At 37.1% G+C, this 14587-nt stretch overlaps 1 protein-coding gene across 1 annotated transcript in view; it reads left to right on the forward strand.

Annotated features, from left to right (window-relative positions):
• Positions 1-245: 245 nt before the first annotated feature.
• The window catches only part of SMU1 (transducin family protein / WD-40 repeat family protein), a 31416-nt gene continuing 17074 nt past the window's right edge, over positions 246-14587 (forward strand). The window contains exons 1-6 of the mRNA XM_039030360.2: positions 246-533; positions 1115-1325; positions 5478-5630; positions 8813-8861; positions 9550-9633; positions 12260-12363. Of these exons, the coding sequence (XP_038886288.2) occupies positions 505-533; positions 1115-1325; positions 5478-5630; positions 8813-8861; positions 9550-9633; positions 12260-12363 (630 nt within the window). The 5' untranslated portion in view covers positions 246-504. The remainder of the gene's footprint in view (positions 534-1114; positions 1326-5477; positions 5631-8812; positions 8862-9549; positions 9634-12259; positions 12364-14587) is intronic.

The following is a 14587-nucleotide window of genomic DNA, read 5'->3' on the forward strand; positions in this document are numbered from 1 at the left end:
CTTTGACAAATATCAACAATTACTATATATCGACCCTGTTTTCTATTTTGGAATTACCTGGTATTTGTAGTTTTATAACAAAGGCAAATAAAGGATTTTGAAATTTGTGACCATATGCATGTCATATGAGTTGTCATAATTTTTATTCCTGAGCAGTTTTACCATTTTTCAGTATGAAACCTCAAATTCTACCATACACCTCAATTCTCCAATAAAAAAAGGATTGCGATGGTCCTGGGCTATGTAGGTAGCCGAGTAGCCCACCGATCATGATTTAAATGGATAAGAGGCTCGGCCCATGTACATGCTTCGTGTCCGGGTTATCGGCCGAACCAGACTACACACATCTATATTCTGGATAATAGGTTCTTCACTTCTCAGCTCAGTTCAGTCTTGATTTTGAAGCCGTTACTTGGAATATTATTCCCGGCAAAAAAATTAAGCCCTAATCTAATCTCTCCCTCGTCTTCCTCTGGTTGATTTTTGCCCTCGAGCCTGCCCAGCATGTCTACACTCGAAATCGAAGCTAGGGAGTATGTTTGCTTTTTCCTTCATCTCTTGGCTTTTTCTTTGTCCAATCTCTGTCTCACTGGTTACCCAGAAATTTCGATGATTGAAATGGGATTAATGACTTACTTTGTGCATTAATTATGAGCTGCTTGTATTTTATCTTCACTTATCTATTCTGTTTTTTCGTTTCTTAGGTTTTCAAACTGCCTGCAATACGTTTTAGTACGCATTATTTGTACATTCTTAATTTCATTAGTTTTCCATGGTTCTTCATTTTACATATCTGTAGCTGCTTCTTTATATAGTTTATATCTAAAGATTGAAGAATATTGGGGTTCTTTGGTTTTAAGTAAGAATGACTCTTACACTACTAATATTTTACATATACACGTTTGTTATAGCTCTTATGACTTGTTAACCAATTTGCATACGTTTTTAACTTTACTGTAAATGCGTTTCCAGTGATTTATAGTTGAAAGTTATATTTACTGTGTCTTAAAAAAGAAGTCATATTTACTCAACTTACCGTTGGCTGTGATCTCTAAGCAGCAATTCATATATTCCACGTGGACCTCAATCATTGATCATAATGCTTTTCTTTCAGTGTCATCAAGATCGTGCTTCAGTTTTGTAAAGAAAATTCATTGCACCAAACATTCCAGACGTTACAGAACGAGTGTCAGGTTTCTTTGAATACCGTAGACAGCATTGAAACTTTTGTTGCCGATATAAACTCTGGACGCTGGGATGCTATATTGCCCCAAGTGTCTCAACTTAAGCTTCCAAGAAATAAATTGGAGGACTTGTATGAGCAGGTAAAGTTAAACAAACTGTACATTTATTCAAATATTGCATCAATCGTTTCAAAACAACTTAATATTTTAACCATCTTGGGTTGGCCTAGTAGTAAAAAGGAGACATAGTCTCAATAAATGGCCAAGAGGACAAGGGTTCAATCCATTGTGGCCACCTATCCAAGAATTAATTTTCTACGAGTTTTCTTGACACCCAAATGTTGTAGGATCAAGCGGATTGCCTCGTGAGATTAGTCGAGGTGCACGTAAGCTGGTCCAGACACTCACGGATATATATAAAAAACCCTAATATTTTATACTTTAGGACAAAATGTTTCATTTTGCTGCTGGAAGAAAATTTGTACTTGACAAATGCCTTGAGAAAGATTTTTCGGTATAGATGGATTTAATTATCTTTAAGCATGTAGTGGCTTAGTGTTACGACCCCAAGTCTTGAGGAACATGGCTGGGCGAACAACCAAGGTAGAGTGTGTAGGATGACACACTCGCATGGGTGGGAGTGCGCCCAGATGAATGTCGTGCACACGAGCATATGAGCGTAGGCACGCATGGAGGCACAAGGCAGCGTGCACACAAGACAGTGTGCGCGGGGGTGCACACGCATGCAGAGGATGTGCATGGACGCCAGGCAGCGTGAGTGCGAATGGGCATTAGGCAGCAGCTTGCGTAGGACAGTGCAGGGTAGTGAGCAGACATGGGCGAGCATGGATGCTTAACGACTCTCCATGGCATTTTAAAGACAAAATGGCTAATGTGGATAGAGAGGCGTGGGAAACTATGCAAGGGACACTTATTGTGGATGGGGACTTGCTCCACGAGTCAATGAAGCTTGAAGGCCAAGTGAGAGAAGGAATAGGTCTAGGTAGTTGAGTATTCCTACATTTGGGGATCAAGAAAACATGACTTAATTATGGAGGAAGGTTAAATCCATTCCTTGGGCCTAAAGTCAAGGAAGACTAAGCCCATTACTTGTTCCTAAAGTTGGGAAAGAATTAGTCGTACCTTGCTCCTAAAGAAAGGGGAAGTGGTTAGGCTCTACTATATTTAGTAAGGGGCCTTCCTCAATCATCTCAACACTCCTAAATAGTGGGAGGTGGTTAGGAGAGGGCGCCTATAAAAGGAGGCCTTCAAGATAGTGGAACAACATGGTGGGAGATATGAGATGTCTCCTACACATGGAGAAGAATGTAAGTGGTGTCTTCTTAAGTTGGGGGAATGGATTACATGAGAGAAGAGAGTTCTCCATAAAAGGACTTAGGTTACGGGTTGTGTAGTCAAGTTCCTGTGGGAAGAATGCAGTTCATCAAGGGGTGTCTACATCAACGGGGTTGGAGTGAAGCCCCGAGTGGGCTTAGCTAAACATAGTGTGAGGCCATTAAGGTTTGTACCTTGGGTCGGTGCCTTGGAATGTGTATGTAAGAGTTACGTGCATTTTAACACTATTTCTGTTTATAAGATTATATATAGAGGTTGGGAAGAGTTTCTTGTAAAGCTTGGCTTTGCGTGGCTTTGTGGTGTGTGCATGCTTGCTTGCTTATCCAACGATATTTGTGTAAGCCTTGAGAGAAGTTGTTGAGGGTCATGCTGAACGAGAGGTTTGGGAGAGTCGAGGAAAGTGGTTGATTCTGCTCAAAGTTTCTAACCATATGAGGGAACCATGCTGTGGTGAGGAAGGCTGGCTAAGGGGTGCTCGACAAACTAGACTGGTAACCCATGCACGTGGGCGGAGAGTCTAGAGAGAACCCCTTGGCGCCACATGGGGAAGGCGAAAAATTATACTTTGATGCTAGCCCTGTGACACCTAGTGGGTTGAGAACGTAGATGGAGGGGTTGGCAAATGGCTTAGTGGCAACATTATAGTTTTTTTTTGGAACAAACAAACCTCTTAATAAAGAAAATGAAATGAGACTAATACTCAATGTACAATGTCACACGAAAGAATAGCTGAGGATCAACAGGCACACCCAGGCATCTCAACTAGGTTGACACCCCCTTAGCGCCTTCATCATATCCAAAAAGAAATTAGTGCAAATCCACTAAGCTCAAGGAGCATCCTAGTAAACCTTGACTCAAACAATTACATGAGAAAATAGAACTTACAAGAGCTCTTGAAAGTGATCAATACATAGAACATAAAGCTTTCCAAAACTACAATTCCAGTATTCAACCCCTAAAACTAAACCAAAAGCAGAATCAAAATAAAGTAAAGCAAAAGATCCAAGAAACAGATGCTAGTGGCTTCAATCTCCTAGCTGTCCGAGTGGATTTAAGCACTCCAATTCAGGCTAATATCTTGTATGGAGTATGCCACAAAGGACTTAGATAGAGAGCACCACAATGAGGCTTTGAGCCGAGCTGCCTCAAAACGAACAAACCAAGGAGTTTCCTTGTCATGGAACACTCTTTGGTTTCTTTCAAACCATAAATCAGCAAGTACCACTTTCATTGTATTATTCCACAAAAGATTTGGAATTTTCTTGAATTTTGGCCCTACTAGAATCTGCCGCGCGTTCTCTCTAAAGTCATTACAAAAACCCAGCTAATGTTGAAGCACTCGAAAAGGGATCTCCAACAGTTACTAGCATAGCAACAATCAAAGAATAAATGTTGAAGGTCTTCCCCTTTAGCTTTGCAAAGAACACACCAGTTAGGAGATAGGCTGCGTGAAGACAATTTTTTTTTTGTGTAAAACAGAAGAGCAATTGAGCAGCCCAAACAGCATGATCCACATTGTAATATTCACTCTCTGAGGACTCTTGGACTTCCATATAGCATTCTTTAACAGATGATCAAGAGAGGAAGCCAGATAAAGATACTTAACTAGTGATTTGACTGAAAAAGAGCCACTAGCTTCAAGAGACCACAAACGAATATCTTGGCAATCCTTTCTTCTTAGAGACAATGCTTAACAAATTTTGAAACTCTATAATCTCTTCCTCTTTTAAAAGTCTTTTGAAAAAGATGGACCAAGAGGAAGGGGAGTAGTCCAATGATCCGATGCTGATCCATTTGGATTGAGGGCTATTCTAAACAAATTCGGGAAACTGATATTTAAGGGAAGATAGTCTATCCAAGGGTCCAGCCAAAAAGCTATTCGATTGCCATTTCCAAGCTTATAAACCCTCGGAGCTTCCACTTCAACCACGATCTTAAAATACTTATCCAAGGACTATGGAGGCTAAGGTTTACCTTTGAAAAAGACTTCTTCCATGTTAGTGTCAACATTATAGCTGAACATGGGATTCTAGAAAATATTTGGAACTCAAAATTTGAAGAAAGAGGGCTCTGTAGGAGTATTTATTTCATTATTTTTTTTAATAAGAATCCTATATATATAACAGGATTTAGAATATTAAGTTCATTTGAGTTAGGGATAAAATCATCTACTATTCTATTCAACAAGTTCTCTTGTTGGCACGATTAAGGTTTATCTTCTATCTGATTGTTTTTGTAAATTATGTTTATAAGAAACAAAGATGATTCACTTTTGGCAAGAGCTTGTGAAATTTTCATTGTTCTGGGTTTTCCTTTTTGCTGGTACATTCTTCATTATTTTATCAAAATAAAGGTTGCAGAAGATCAACCAACTACCAAGAAAACCTTTCCTTGGAAGTCTAGAAAGGGACACTCAAAATATTAATATATTTGTTTTGACTGCTTGTCTTTCATTGCCTCAATAGGTCAGAAAGCTTAGAGCCTTAAGTCCTTGTTCTCCTCTTTGTTTGCAGAAAGAGTTTTGATTTCATTGGGTTTTGAGAATACATTTTCACAATGGCAATTCTGTTTTATTTTCCTTGTACATTGTTGGTTTTATAGTCTCTTCCTCCTTAATTTGAAACAAGAATACCATTGATGGAAGAAATGCTCAATAATAAATTAAGAGGATAAATGTCAGAGGAAAGAGTTTCACCTAGTAAATAGACGAGAAGGAAAAAATGAAATCTCAAATTCCACATTCTGAAATCACCAGTATGTTGCCTCCTTTCCTCCAGTTCACAACCTCTTAGTACTTAAGATTGGTGATAGAGTCTTAAATACTATAAACTTTGGATAGAATAGTAGATTCGGTAATATTTAATGCATGATTCACTTCAGGTTTGAGAATCTTGATGCATTTCATGATTAGAAACCTTCTTGTAATTCTTTTTCCAGATTGTATTAGAAATGATTGAGCTCCGTGAATTGGATACTGCTCGTGCTATTCTAAGGCAGACTCAAGTGATGGGTGTCATGAAGCAGGAGCAACCTGAAAGATACCTGCGACTTGAGCATCTATTAGTCCGAACATACTTTGATCCTAATGAGGTAAGGATTGGTTAATGAATCTGATGGACATTTTTTTCATGCAAGTTACTAGTTCATTTACTTATTTATTTTTATAAGAAACAAATTCATTGATGTATGAAATTATAAAAGATGGGGGGAACCCATGTCTAAATTGGATAAAAGGGAAAAGAGGGATACTATTGTTAGAAAAAGGGGAGATCATTTTAACTACCAAGTAACAACCAAAAAGACAAAGGATTTCTATTTCTTTTCAAGTGGTTGTATGTTAGGATACCACCTAACAAGGAAATTCTCAAGAACACAAAAAGAAATAAGAACAGTAAAAGATAGATTTATATTGTAATATCAATAATGAAACTACAATATATCATAGTCTTTCAAGAGGGCTACTCTCTCCTTCAATTTCCCAAAGGAAATTCCCATCAAATTCTTCATACATTTCTCCAACTCTTCTTCTATTTATATTAAAAATACCTAACCAACTTACTAACTATTTACTAATTTGCCCCTTCTAATACCCATACCAATATTCCACTAATTATCTCCACATAATCATAACTAGGGGTCCTACAATACTCCGCCCTTCGAAGACACCTTGTCCTCAAGGTGTGCTCACAAACACAAAAGGAGGGTTCTCTCCTTTCTTTTTTTTTTTTTTTTTTTTTTTTAAATAATTGAAAAAAACACTAAATTCAGACCACGACCTCCTTGGAATAAAGGTCTTTGTTCTTTTCACCTGTGGGCAGCAACTGGGCTTTTAATGGTTTCACTTCGATTTAGCCCAAAAAATAGAATCTGCCGTCTGACACCGACACTCCAATTGTTTGGCCGTTCTTCTCCGCCGCATAGAAACTCGACTCCCACTTCTATAATTCGACGGAAGTTATTTGCTAATGCCTGGCCCACCATCTTCCGCTGCATTTTTTTTAACATAGAACTTAATATTTATCCTAAGAAAGATGATCGGCACCAAGCAACACCCTTTACATAGTGTCGCTAGGGTTAAGTTAATCCCATGGGTGTTGTAATTCCATGTCTAGTCTAGTCCTGGGTCAAATAACAACCTGGCCAAAAACCCATCTTTTGAAACTCTCACATTTCCTTCTTTTGTAGGAGAATGAGCCTCACCCAAGCCGTTTAAAATTGGCCCATTATTGGATAACCTAACAAGGCCCCGCCCAAATGTAACCACCTTGCTTCTAGAATTTTCTTTCCTCTCACCACGCACGTGTGAAGCAAATTTCCTTCCCATGATTTCTCCTTCACGAAAATGGCGTGTTTCCTACCCTAGGCTTCAACTCCGTTCGTAGCTTCATCTCCGTTTGCGCCTTTGCTTGCCACCGACGAGGGCCTCTAATCACTCTCCGTCTTCCCTTAATTTCCTTCTCCGACCACTACAACTCGGTCTCGTCTTCCATGTCCAGCGCCTCAGATCTTAACGTCCTCCCACTGTCTTTTACTTGCGCAATTGTTAGTGAGTCCTTCAGCCGTCGCTACTTTGTCCGTCAACCACTTTGCCATCTCAGCCAATCAACCACCGACATCTTTCTCCGCCGTGGCCAATTGTCATCTACTTCTTTGAACCTCAACAGTTTATTCACCTGAGTCTTCATCTCCAGCCACGTTGTTGTTCCTCGTTTCTTCTTTTGCTTGTCTCCACATTTTTCCGCCTGTATTTTTCTCTTACTCTCATTCCTCTCCAACTTGTCGCCCTTCGATAAGTTCTCTCTTCGCCTTTTCCAATCCATTCTCATGAATATACTTCTCTATCTTCGTTCACTCTCTGATTTCTTCTTCACCGTCCTCGTTCGAACTTCCCTTCCTATTGAACCTATGCCGTTTCCACTGCCCTACACCACAAACTTCTTCGAAATCAGGCCATAACCATCTTCAACCACTGTTGGTTTTGCTTTGCCACTACCAACTCAAAAATTTCATCTCGATTTTGCTTCTCTCTCGAATTTTCGTGCAATGTCTCCTTCTGGTCTTCTTCTTCCGTCATTTTGCACTCATTATTTGCCATCCATTTTCGTGCTTGCTCCCATGTCCATGGAGTTTCTCCTCTCTCTGCTGCCTCCCGTTTGCGATCTTCTGTCCATTTATGCAACCACTCCCATGTCCATGATTCTTTTTCCCCCATTACCAAACAAAATGAAACAGTACCCAAGAAAGAACAGCTCTGATACCAATTTGTTAGGATACCACCTAACAAGAAAATTCTCAAGAACACAAAAAGAAATAAGAACCGTAAAAGATAGATTTATGTTGCAATATCAATAATGAAACTACAATATATCATAGCCTTTTGAGAGGGTTACTCTCTCCTACAATTCTCCAAAGAAAATTCCCACCAAATTCTTCATACATTTCACCAACCCTTTCCCCTCTATTTATAGTAAAAATACCTAACCCACTTACTATCAATTTACTAATTTGCCCTTTCTAATACCCATACCAATATTCCACTAATTATCTCCACATAATCCTAAGGGTCTTACATTGTATTTGCTATTTTTATTTCTTGGTTTCTTTGTAATTTGAGCATTATTCTCTTTTCATTTTATCAATGAAAAGCCTTGTTTCTTTTTTTTTTTTTTTTTAAAAAGTAACGACCAAAAAGACAATACAATATATATTGAGACAAAACTTTTATTTTTTTATTTTTGTTGTTGTTGTTGTTGATGATATAATGATAAGGCAAAAGCTAAAAAATACAAGAGAAAAAGCAGATAACAAAAGTGCAAAGGAAAAATAAGTGCAATATATCATATATCAGAGCTGTTGTTGTTCTGTTTCTTGCATATTATTGGAATTTACTGCATGCAGTGAAGTAGATACCTAACACAATACCAAGTTACACAATAACCAAAAAAGAACTTCAATTCAAAAGAACTCCAATTCAAAAGAATGAAAGTCTTCAGTAACCAAGACCCAAAGGGTAGATCGTTTTGAAGCTTCCTCTTGGTGTTTGCAGACTTTTCCATTGAAGATTTATGCTTAAATTGAAATGTCTTTATTTTTCTAGCATAGTTCTTATGTTATATGTAATTGTTTGTTTTGTTGCGCCTTTGATTATTTTGTTATCTATACGTCAACCTTGAAAATCTGTCCCTATTTACTAAGGTGCTCTGCCCGCAAGGACACACACAAATGAGATGGTTCATTTTATTCTTGAGACGTTTAAATAGTTATTTTGACAGGCTTATCAAGATTCAACAAAGGAGAAACGCCGAGCGCAAATTGCACAAGGTTTTGAACTTCACCTATATTTCATTTCCTCATCTTCTGGATGACCTTATTTTCTTATCATGGTTGAGAATTTAATGCTTTCACTTAATTATTTGGTAAAGTAAAATTTGATGACACATATAGTAATAGTTTCATGTACACAATCAAATCTTAATGGCCCATGTTTGTGTGTGTGTGTGTATAAAAGACAGAACTTTTGTTTTTTCCAAAATTAAGAAGTTCAATAGGAAATAACTCACTTAAACTGAAACTTCCTCGAACTACTTTAAAGAATAGAAGAATGTCGACAACGTCTGGTGGTATTAAACATTGTAACCTAGTTGGGCTTCTTGGTTAGACTAATTGGGATTGTCCCCCTTTGAGTTTTTAGTAATTTTCTGGTAATAATGTGCCACCCATTTCTTTGTTAAATTTTAAAGATGCTAGCTGTTCTTGTAACTTCTTATCTTTTTCTTTAGGATAGGTTTTTCATCAAGGAGTCAATCAAAGTTTCGTTTTTAAGACATGAGAAGATCTAAGGAACAGGTTCCATATTTTATCAGAAAAAATGGGTAAAAGTTGGATACGTTTATCTATTTTAAATTGTTGTATGTTTGTTGAATTTTAAATGTCATTTTAGGTTGCTCTTACACGTGTATCTGTGTTACTGTTGCTGACTGTTGGTTATATTCCAATTTGCATTTTACAGCCCTTGCAGCGGAAGTTACTGTGGTTGCACCTTCTCGTTTAATGGCTCTAATTGGCCAGGCTCTAAAATGGCAGCAACACCAAGGTAGTCTGATGATGTGTTACTCTTTATACGCAATAATCAATTTTTACTATATTGTGGGATCTTTGGTTGAGCGGAACGATAGAATGTTTAGAGGGTCGATGATAGATCTAAGTGATGTTTGGTCCTTCGTTAGATTTCTTGTTTTCCATAGGGCTTTGATTTCAAAGATCTTTTATAATTATTTTTTAGGTACTATTTTATATAGCTGAAGCCTCTTTCACTAGTAGGGCTTCATTTTGTGGGCTTTCTTTTCTGTATACCCTTTATTTTTTAAAATTTTTTGTCCAATGAAAGTTGTTATAAAAAAATCATTTTGTCAGATTCATGTATTAGATAAACATGTTGATATAGCCTAAGAGATAAAAGGAGAACGTTCTCCAAGAATCAAATTGTTATTATCAGTTAAAAATTGTCCATACAAAAGAAGTCAATTTCTCTATTCATAGAGAATATGGTTTGAAAGAAATCAACATGCTTTTCAAGAAAAGACTCTTTTGGTTTGTTTGTTTTGAGGTTGCTCAAAGTATCGTCTCCTCATGGTGCTCTCTTTCCCAGTCTAGTGGATTCTACTCTTTTCAATATTTTTGTTTATTTGGATTGCTTTAGTTTTCTCTGCATGGACCTTACCTTTTGTTGTAGAAAGGTTTATCATCTTCTTTTTATATCTTTCTATCTTGAGCATGAGTCTCTTTTCATCATTAATGAAGTTATTTTTTATTCAAAAAAAAAATAAAAATAAATAGAGGAGCGAGAGCAAAGGTGGCAATGACTTTATTTATAGAGAATTGAAAAGTAAACTAATCCTAATCCTAATCGTAATATTGGTCGTAATTAATCTAAGAAACTTTTTCAATCCCAATAAACTAAGGAAACTGATCCTAATCCTAATCTTAATTAGTTAAGGATTTGACCAAGATAGCCTAATATACCCTAATCCTATTACATCATTCTATCCCTAACAAAAACTCGTCCTTGAGTTTTAAAAAGAAATGAATATAAAAATAATGATAAAAATTAAACAAATAAACATCCTCGACATCAAAATATGTTAAATATAAAAAAAATATCATATTCAAAGCCAATTAGATGCAAATAATAGTGTGGCCTTGAGGAGAAAATTGTTGACTTGGAAAAAAAGCTCTTTGTATGTCCGAAGTTAAACATGAATTGGATTAATTGTGTGAAAAGATGGGCAGTTTTCAATTATAGGAAAATGAATCAAAATATTCACAAATAATAGCAAAATATCGCAATCTATCTGTGATAGACTATGATAGACAGAGATTGTGATATTTTGCTATTATGTGTAAATATTTTTAGCAGTTTTATCATTTAAAATATTTTTTCTAAAAAGAATGGACTTTGTTGGTTTGTAATCCAACCAAGTTGGATTAAGGGGAAAAATAAGGAGGGCCAAAATTGGATCGGATTGCACAGATCATGGGGCCAAAATGAAGGGAGTTGGGCTGTAATGTAGATTGCAGGTAAGGAAAGAAAAGCTACCAGTACAAGTTGGGTTGGGTTGGATGGGTATTGGGTAAAAAATGGTTGCATATTCTTTGTTTCTTCGCAAACATCACTACCTTGGATTGCTACTTCTTCTTCCGCTTCACCCAGGACTGCAAAATATATATTTAAAAAAAAAAGGAAGGAAACAAGATTTTTCATTGAGACTGACACTCAAATTACAATGAAACAAATAAAGAGAATATAGTAATTACAACCAATACAACCAATAATAGCACTTGAAAGAAAACATAAATTCTTTATTACCAACTGAACATAGAAAACAAATATTAGACAACCAGCAACTCTCCAACATAGGCTGCAACATCACTATCTTTCTCCAAGCGGTTTGACCTCTCTCCAACATAAGCTGCAACATCACAATCTTTCTCCATCTATGTGCCTGTTGTGCTCAGTGTCACAGTCATGCTTGTCCAGGGTATATTGCCCACGGCCTCATGCTCAAACCAATTCCTTTTTATCATGCTTTCTTGTTATATATTTTGTTATACAAGTTAGGTTACTTTTCTTGTACCTTTTGTTATAAGTGACTCCTCGTCATTTTCATGTGCAAGGGTGATAGTCGTAAAAATGCTTATAAATTTTAATATACTATATGGGAGTAAGACTAATAATCATACTTTCATACTCGAAGTTGTAAGCTATTAAGCCGTCGTTGTACCTTATTGCTTTCTAGTCTGTGACAAACATTTTCTCAAACATACTTTCAAACGTTTGCCAAAACCTTTTTCTCTAACCTCATTTATAAAACCATTTTCTTCGGAACGGGGGTGGAGGTTGTGAGATATGCCCCTTTTGCTATCGCAATCTGAATTCGAATTGGCTGACTTGTCTGTGAACAAGAACAAGTGCTACACAATCGCTTTGTGAACCCTTTGGAAGTGCGATTGTTGGTTCGTGAAGTTTGAGATCAGTAATCATGTCAGCAAAAAAAATAGTTGGGCAAGTCTTTTTTAACATTGGAGTCAATATTGTCTAAAGTGAAAACTGTGTTCTCCCATTAATGTGACTAATACATTAGAGGATGACTTTTAAATTTGTCTTATAAATGTTTCATATGGTCACTACGACTACGATTAATGATTTATTCTTCTTTCAGGTTTACTTCCTCCAGGAACACAATTTGACTTGTTTCGTGGAACTGCTGCTATGAAACAAGATGTGGAGGATGTTTATCCAACAACTCTTTCTCACACAATAAAGGTGTGCAGAGTTAATCCATTACTTATTTTGATATTCCACGATGCATGCCTTTTGAATTTATTGAATACTGTTATTATTTTTAATAAAAGTATTTTTTTGTGTCAAACATTCTTTTCTATCGTTTTCTAGAAGAGACCTAGGATAGTCAATAATGTGCAATTGGATAATGAGCATTCAAAGAGAAAATTCTTTTTAACCCAAAGGCTCTACGGACCCACTTCAGAAAATCAAAAGTTTTTATTTTTTTTTTAAAAAATTATTTTTCTTCTTTGCTCATTCATAGGGATTACTGTTAGAGTATTGATATAATATAAAATTTACCTTCACCCATTAGTTTAAGATTTTGGGTCAATCGGTGATGTGACATGGTATCAGCTTAAAGTCTTTTTTATTGTAAGAAAGTTTCATCGATTAACATGGGTTTCTACTAGCTACTATTCATCTTCCTTCTTCCTCAAAGGTGATTTCAAGTAGACCTTTTTTTTTTTTAAGCTATACCTCACATAGATTACATTGCTGAAAAGCATGGTGAGATCCATTTGCCGACGCATGAACAACAGAGCATGGAAGTCCACTCGTCCGCTCCCCTTGCCCAATGAACTCTCCAACTATAGTTGACTGAGTGCACAACTATCCAACCGCATCATTGAAAAGCAAAATCACCACCCTCTTCTGTTTGAATTTCATCTTATTTGTCAACATCAAATGTCGTTTTGTCCAACACTTGCATCAGCTACAATTGGCAAAACCTATAACTCTTGTCCCATCCAACCCTTTACCGTACCTTAGAGAAGAAAAAATCCCCCCTTTTCTAACTCTACCCATCCCTCCCCATCAATTATCACATCCAACCTTTGTGCCCCCTAAATGCAACCTCCTCCATTAGACTTCCCAAACGTTTCTCCATCCCCCAACACGTTACTCTTTGCCAACCCTTCTTCCCTTCCCCTTCCTACTCCTTCTTCCACCATTAACTCTTGACATCTTTCCACATCTGCCCCTTTACTTTCTTCTCCACCCATTGAAAATCCTTCTTCTCCCCTTCCCATCTTTGATTCCTCACCAAGCTCCACCAACTGCCTTCACCCCATTTCTGCCAAACCTACCATCTTTCGCCCCAAAATTAAGCCCTTCACCGCCATCGTTGCTTTTGCCATCTGAAGTCGACAATGAGAACTATATGTCTAGCCCCATTCCTACACCGCCCGATTCCCCCCACCTCCTTCCATCTATGATCTCATGGAGGGTCAATGGTACAATTTCATCCCATACACACCCCGTGGTCCTTTTAATCTAGCTCCCCATTTGATTTCATTGGCCCTATGGTTTAGAAAATATGGGTTATGCATTATGGCGATCCCAACAAAGAAGCAAACCAACAAGTTCACAGTGAAGCAAAGAAAAGGCTTGAGAGAATTACGGAACCTCAAATGCTCTCTATTTCTTATGATAAAAAGCACAATCAAAGCATATAAAGCAGTCTTTACTAGCATGACATTTGTTCATTGAACCTTAGTTTATTTAGACGGATTTTTTTGGAGATACAAATATGTTTTTGATGGGTTTTTCATCTTCCCAATTTTATCGTGTGGTTGTAGCGTTGCTGGGATTCGTGGAAGTTGACCTTGATCCTTTTTTATGTGCTCTTTGACTTTTTTTTTGATGTGCTTTGGTTTGATCATGGTGCTGCTTTTGTTTTTGGTCTAGTCTCCTTGTATTGTTTTTTTTGCTAACTTTTTAGTGGATTGGCTAGTGTCTTTTCCCCAACTCTGCAACGTCTAATTTCCTTCCTAATAAATATTGATTTCCACTTGTTGGGTCTTCTACATATTTCAAGCCCACAAGTGAGGGGAGTGTTAGAGTATTGATATGATGTTAAACTTACCTTCACCCATCAACTTAAACTTTTGGTCAATTGGTGATTTAACAATTACAATTGGTAATTGTTGAGAAAAAGAGAAGAAAGAAACACAAGATTTATGTGGAAAATCCTAGATCAGGGAGAAAAAACCACGATAGAGACTGATTTTTTATTATTGATTTTGATACACAAAGTACAAGAGAATAGGCCAAATAAATAGACTAGTGGGAAGCCCTAGGGTACATACAACTACTAAAATACCCCTAGGGTTACAAGCTGTTTTTCGACACTCCCCCTCAAGTTGGGGCGTAAATATCAATAAGGCCCAACTTGCTGACACAATAATCAAAGTTTTGTCTCAGT

Source organism: Benincasa hispida, chromosome 4 (assembly GCF_027475165.1).
Source record: "Benincasa hispida cultivar pf3 chromosome 4, pf3_genome.v1.1, whole genome shotgun sequence".
In the NCBI taxonomy this organism is placed as follows: Eukaryota; Viridiplantae; Streptophyta; class Magnoliopsida; order Cucurbitales; family Cucurbitaceae; genus Benincasa; species Benincasa hispida.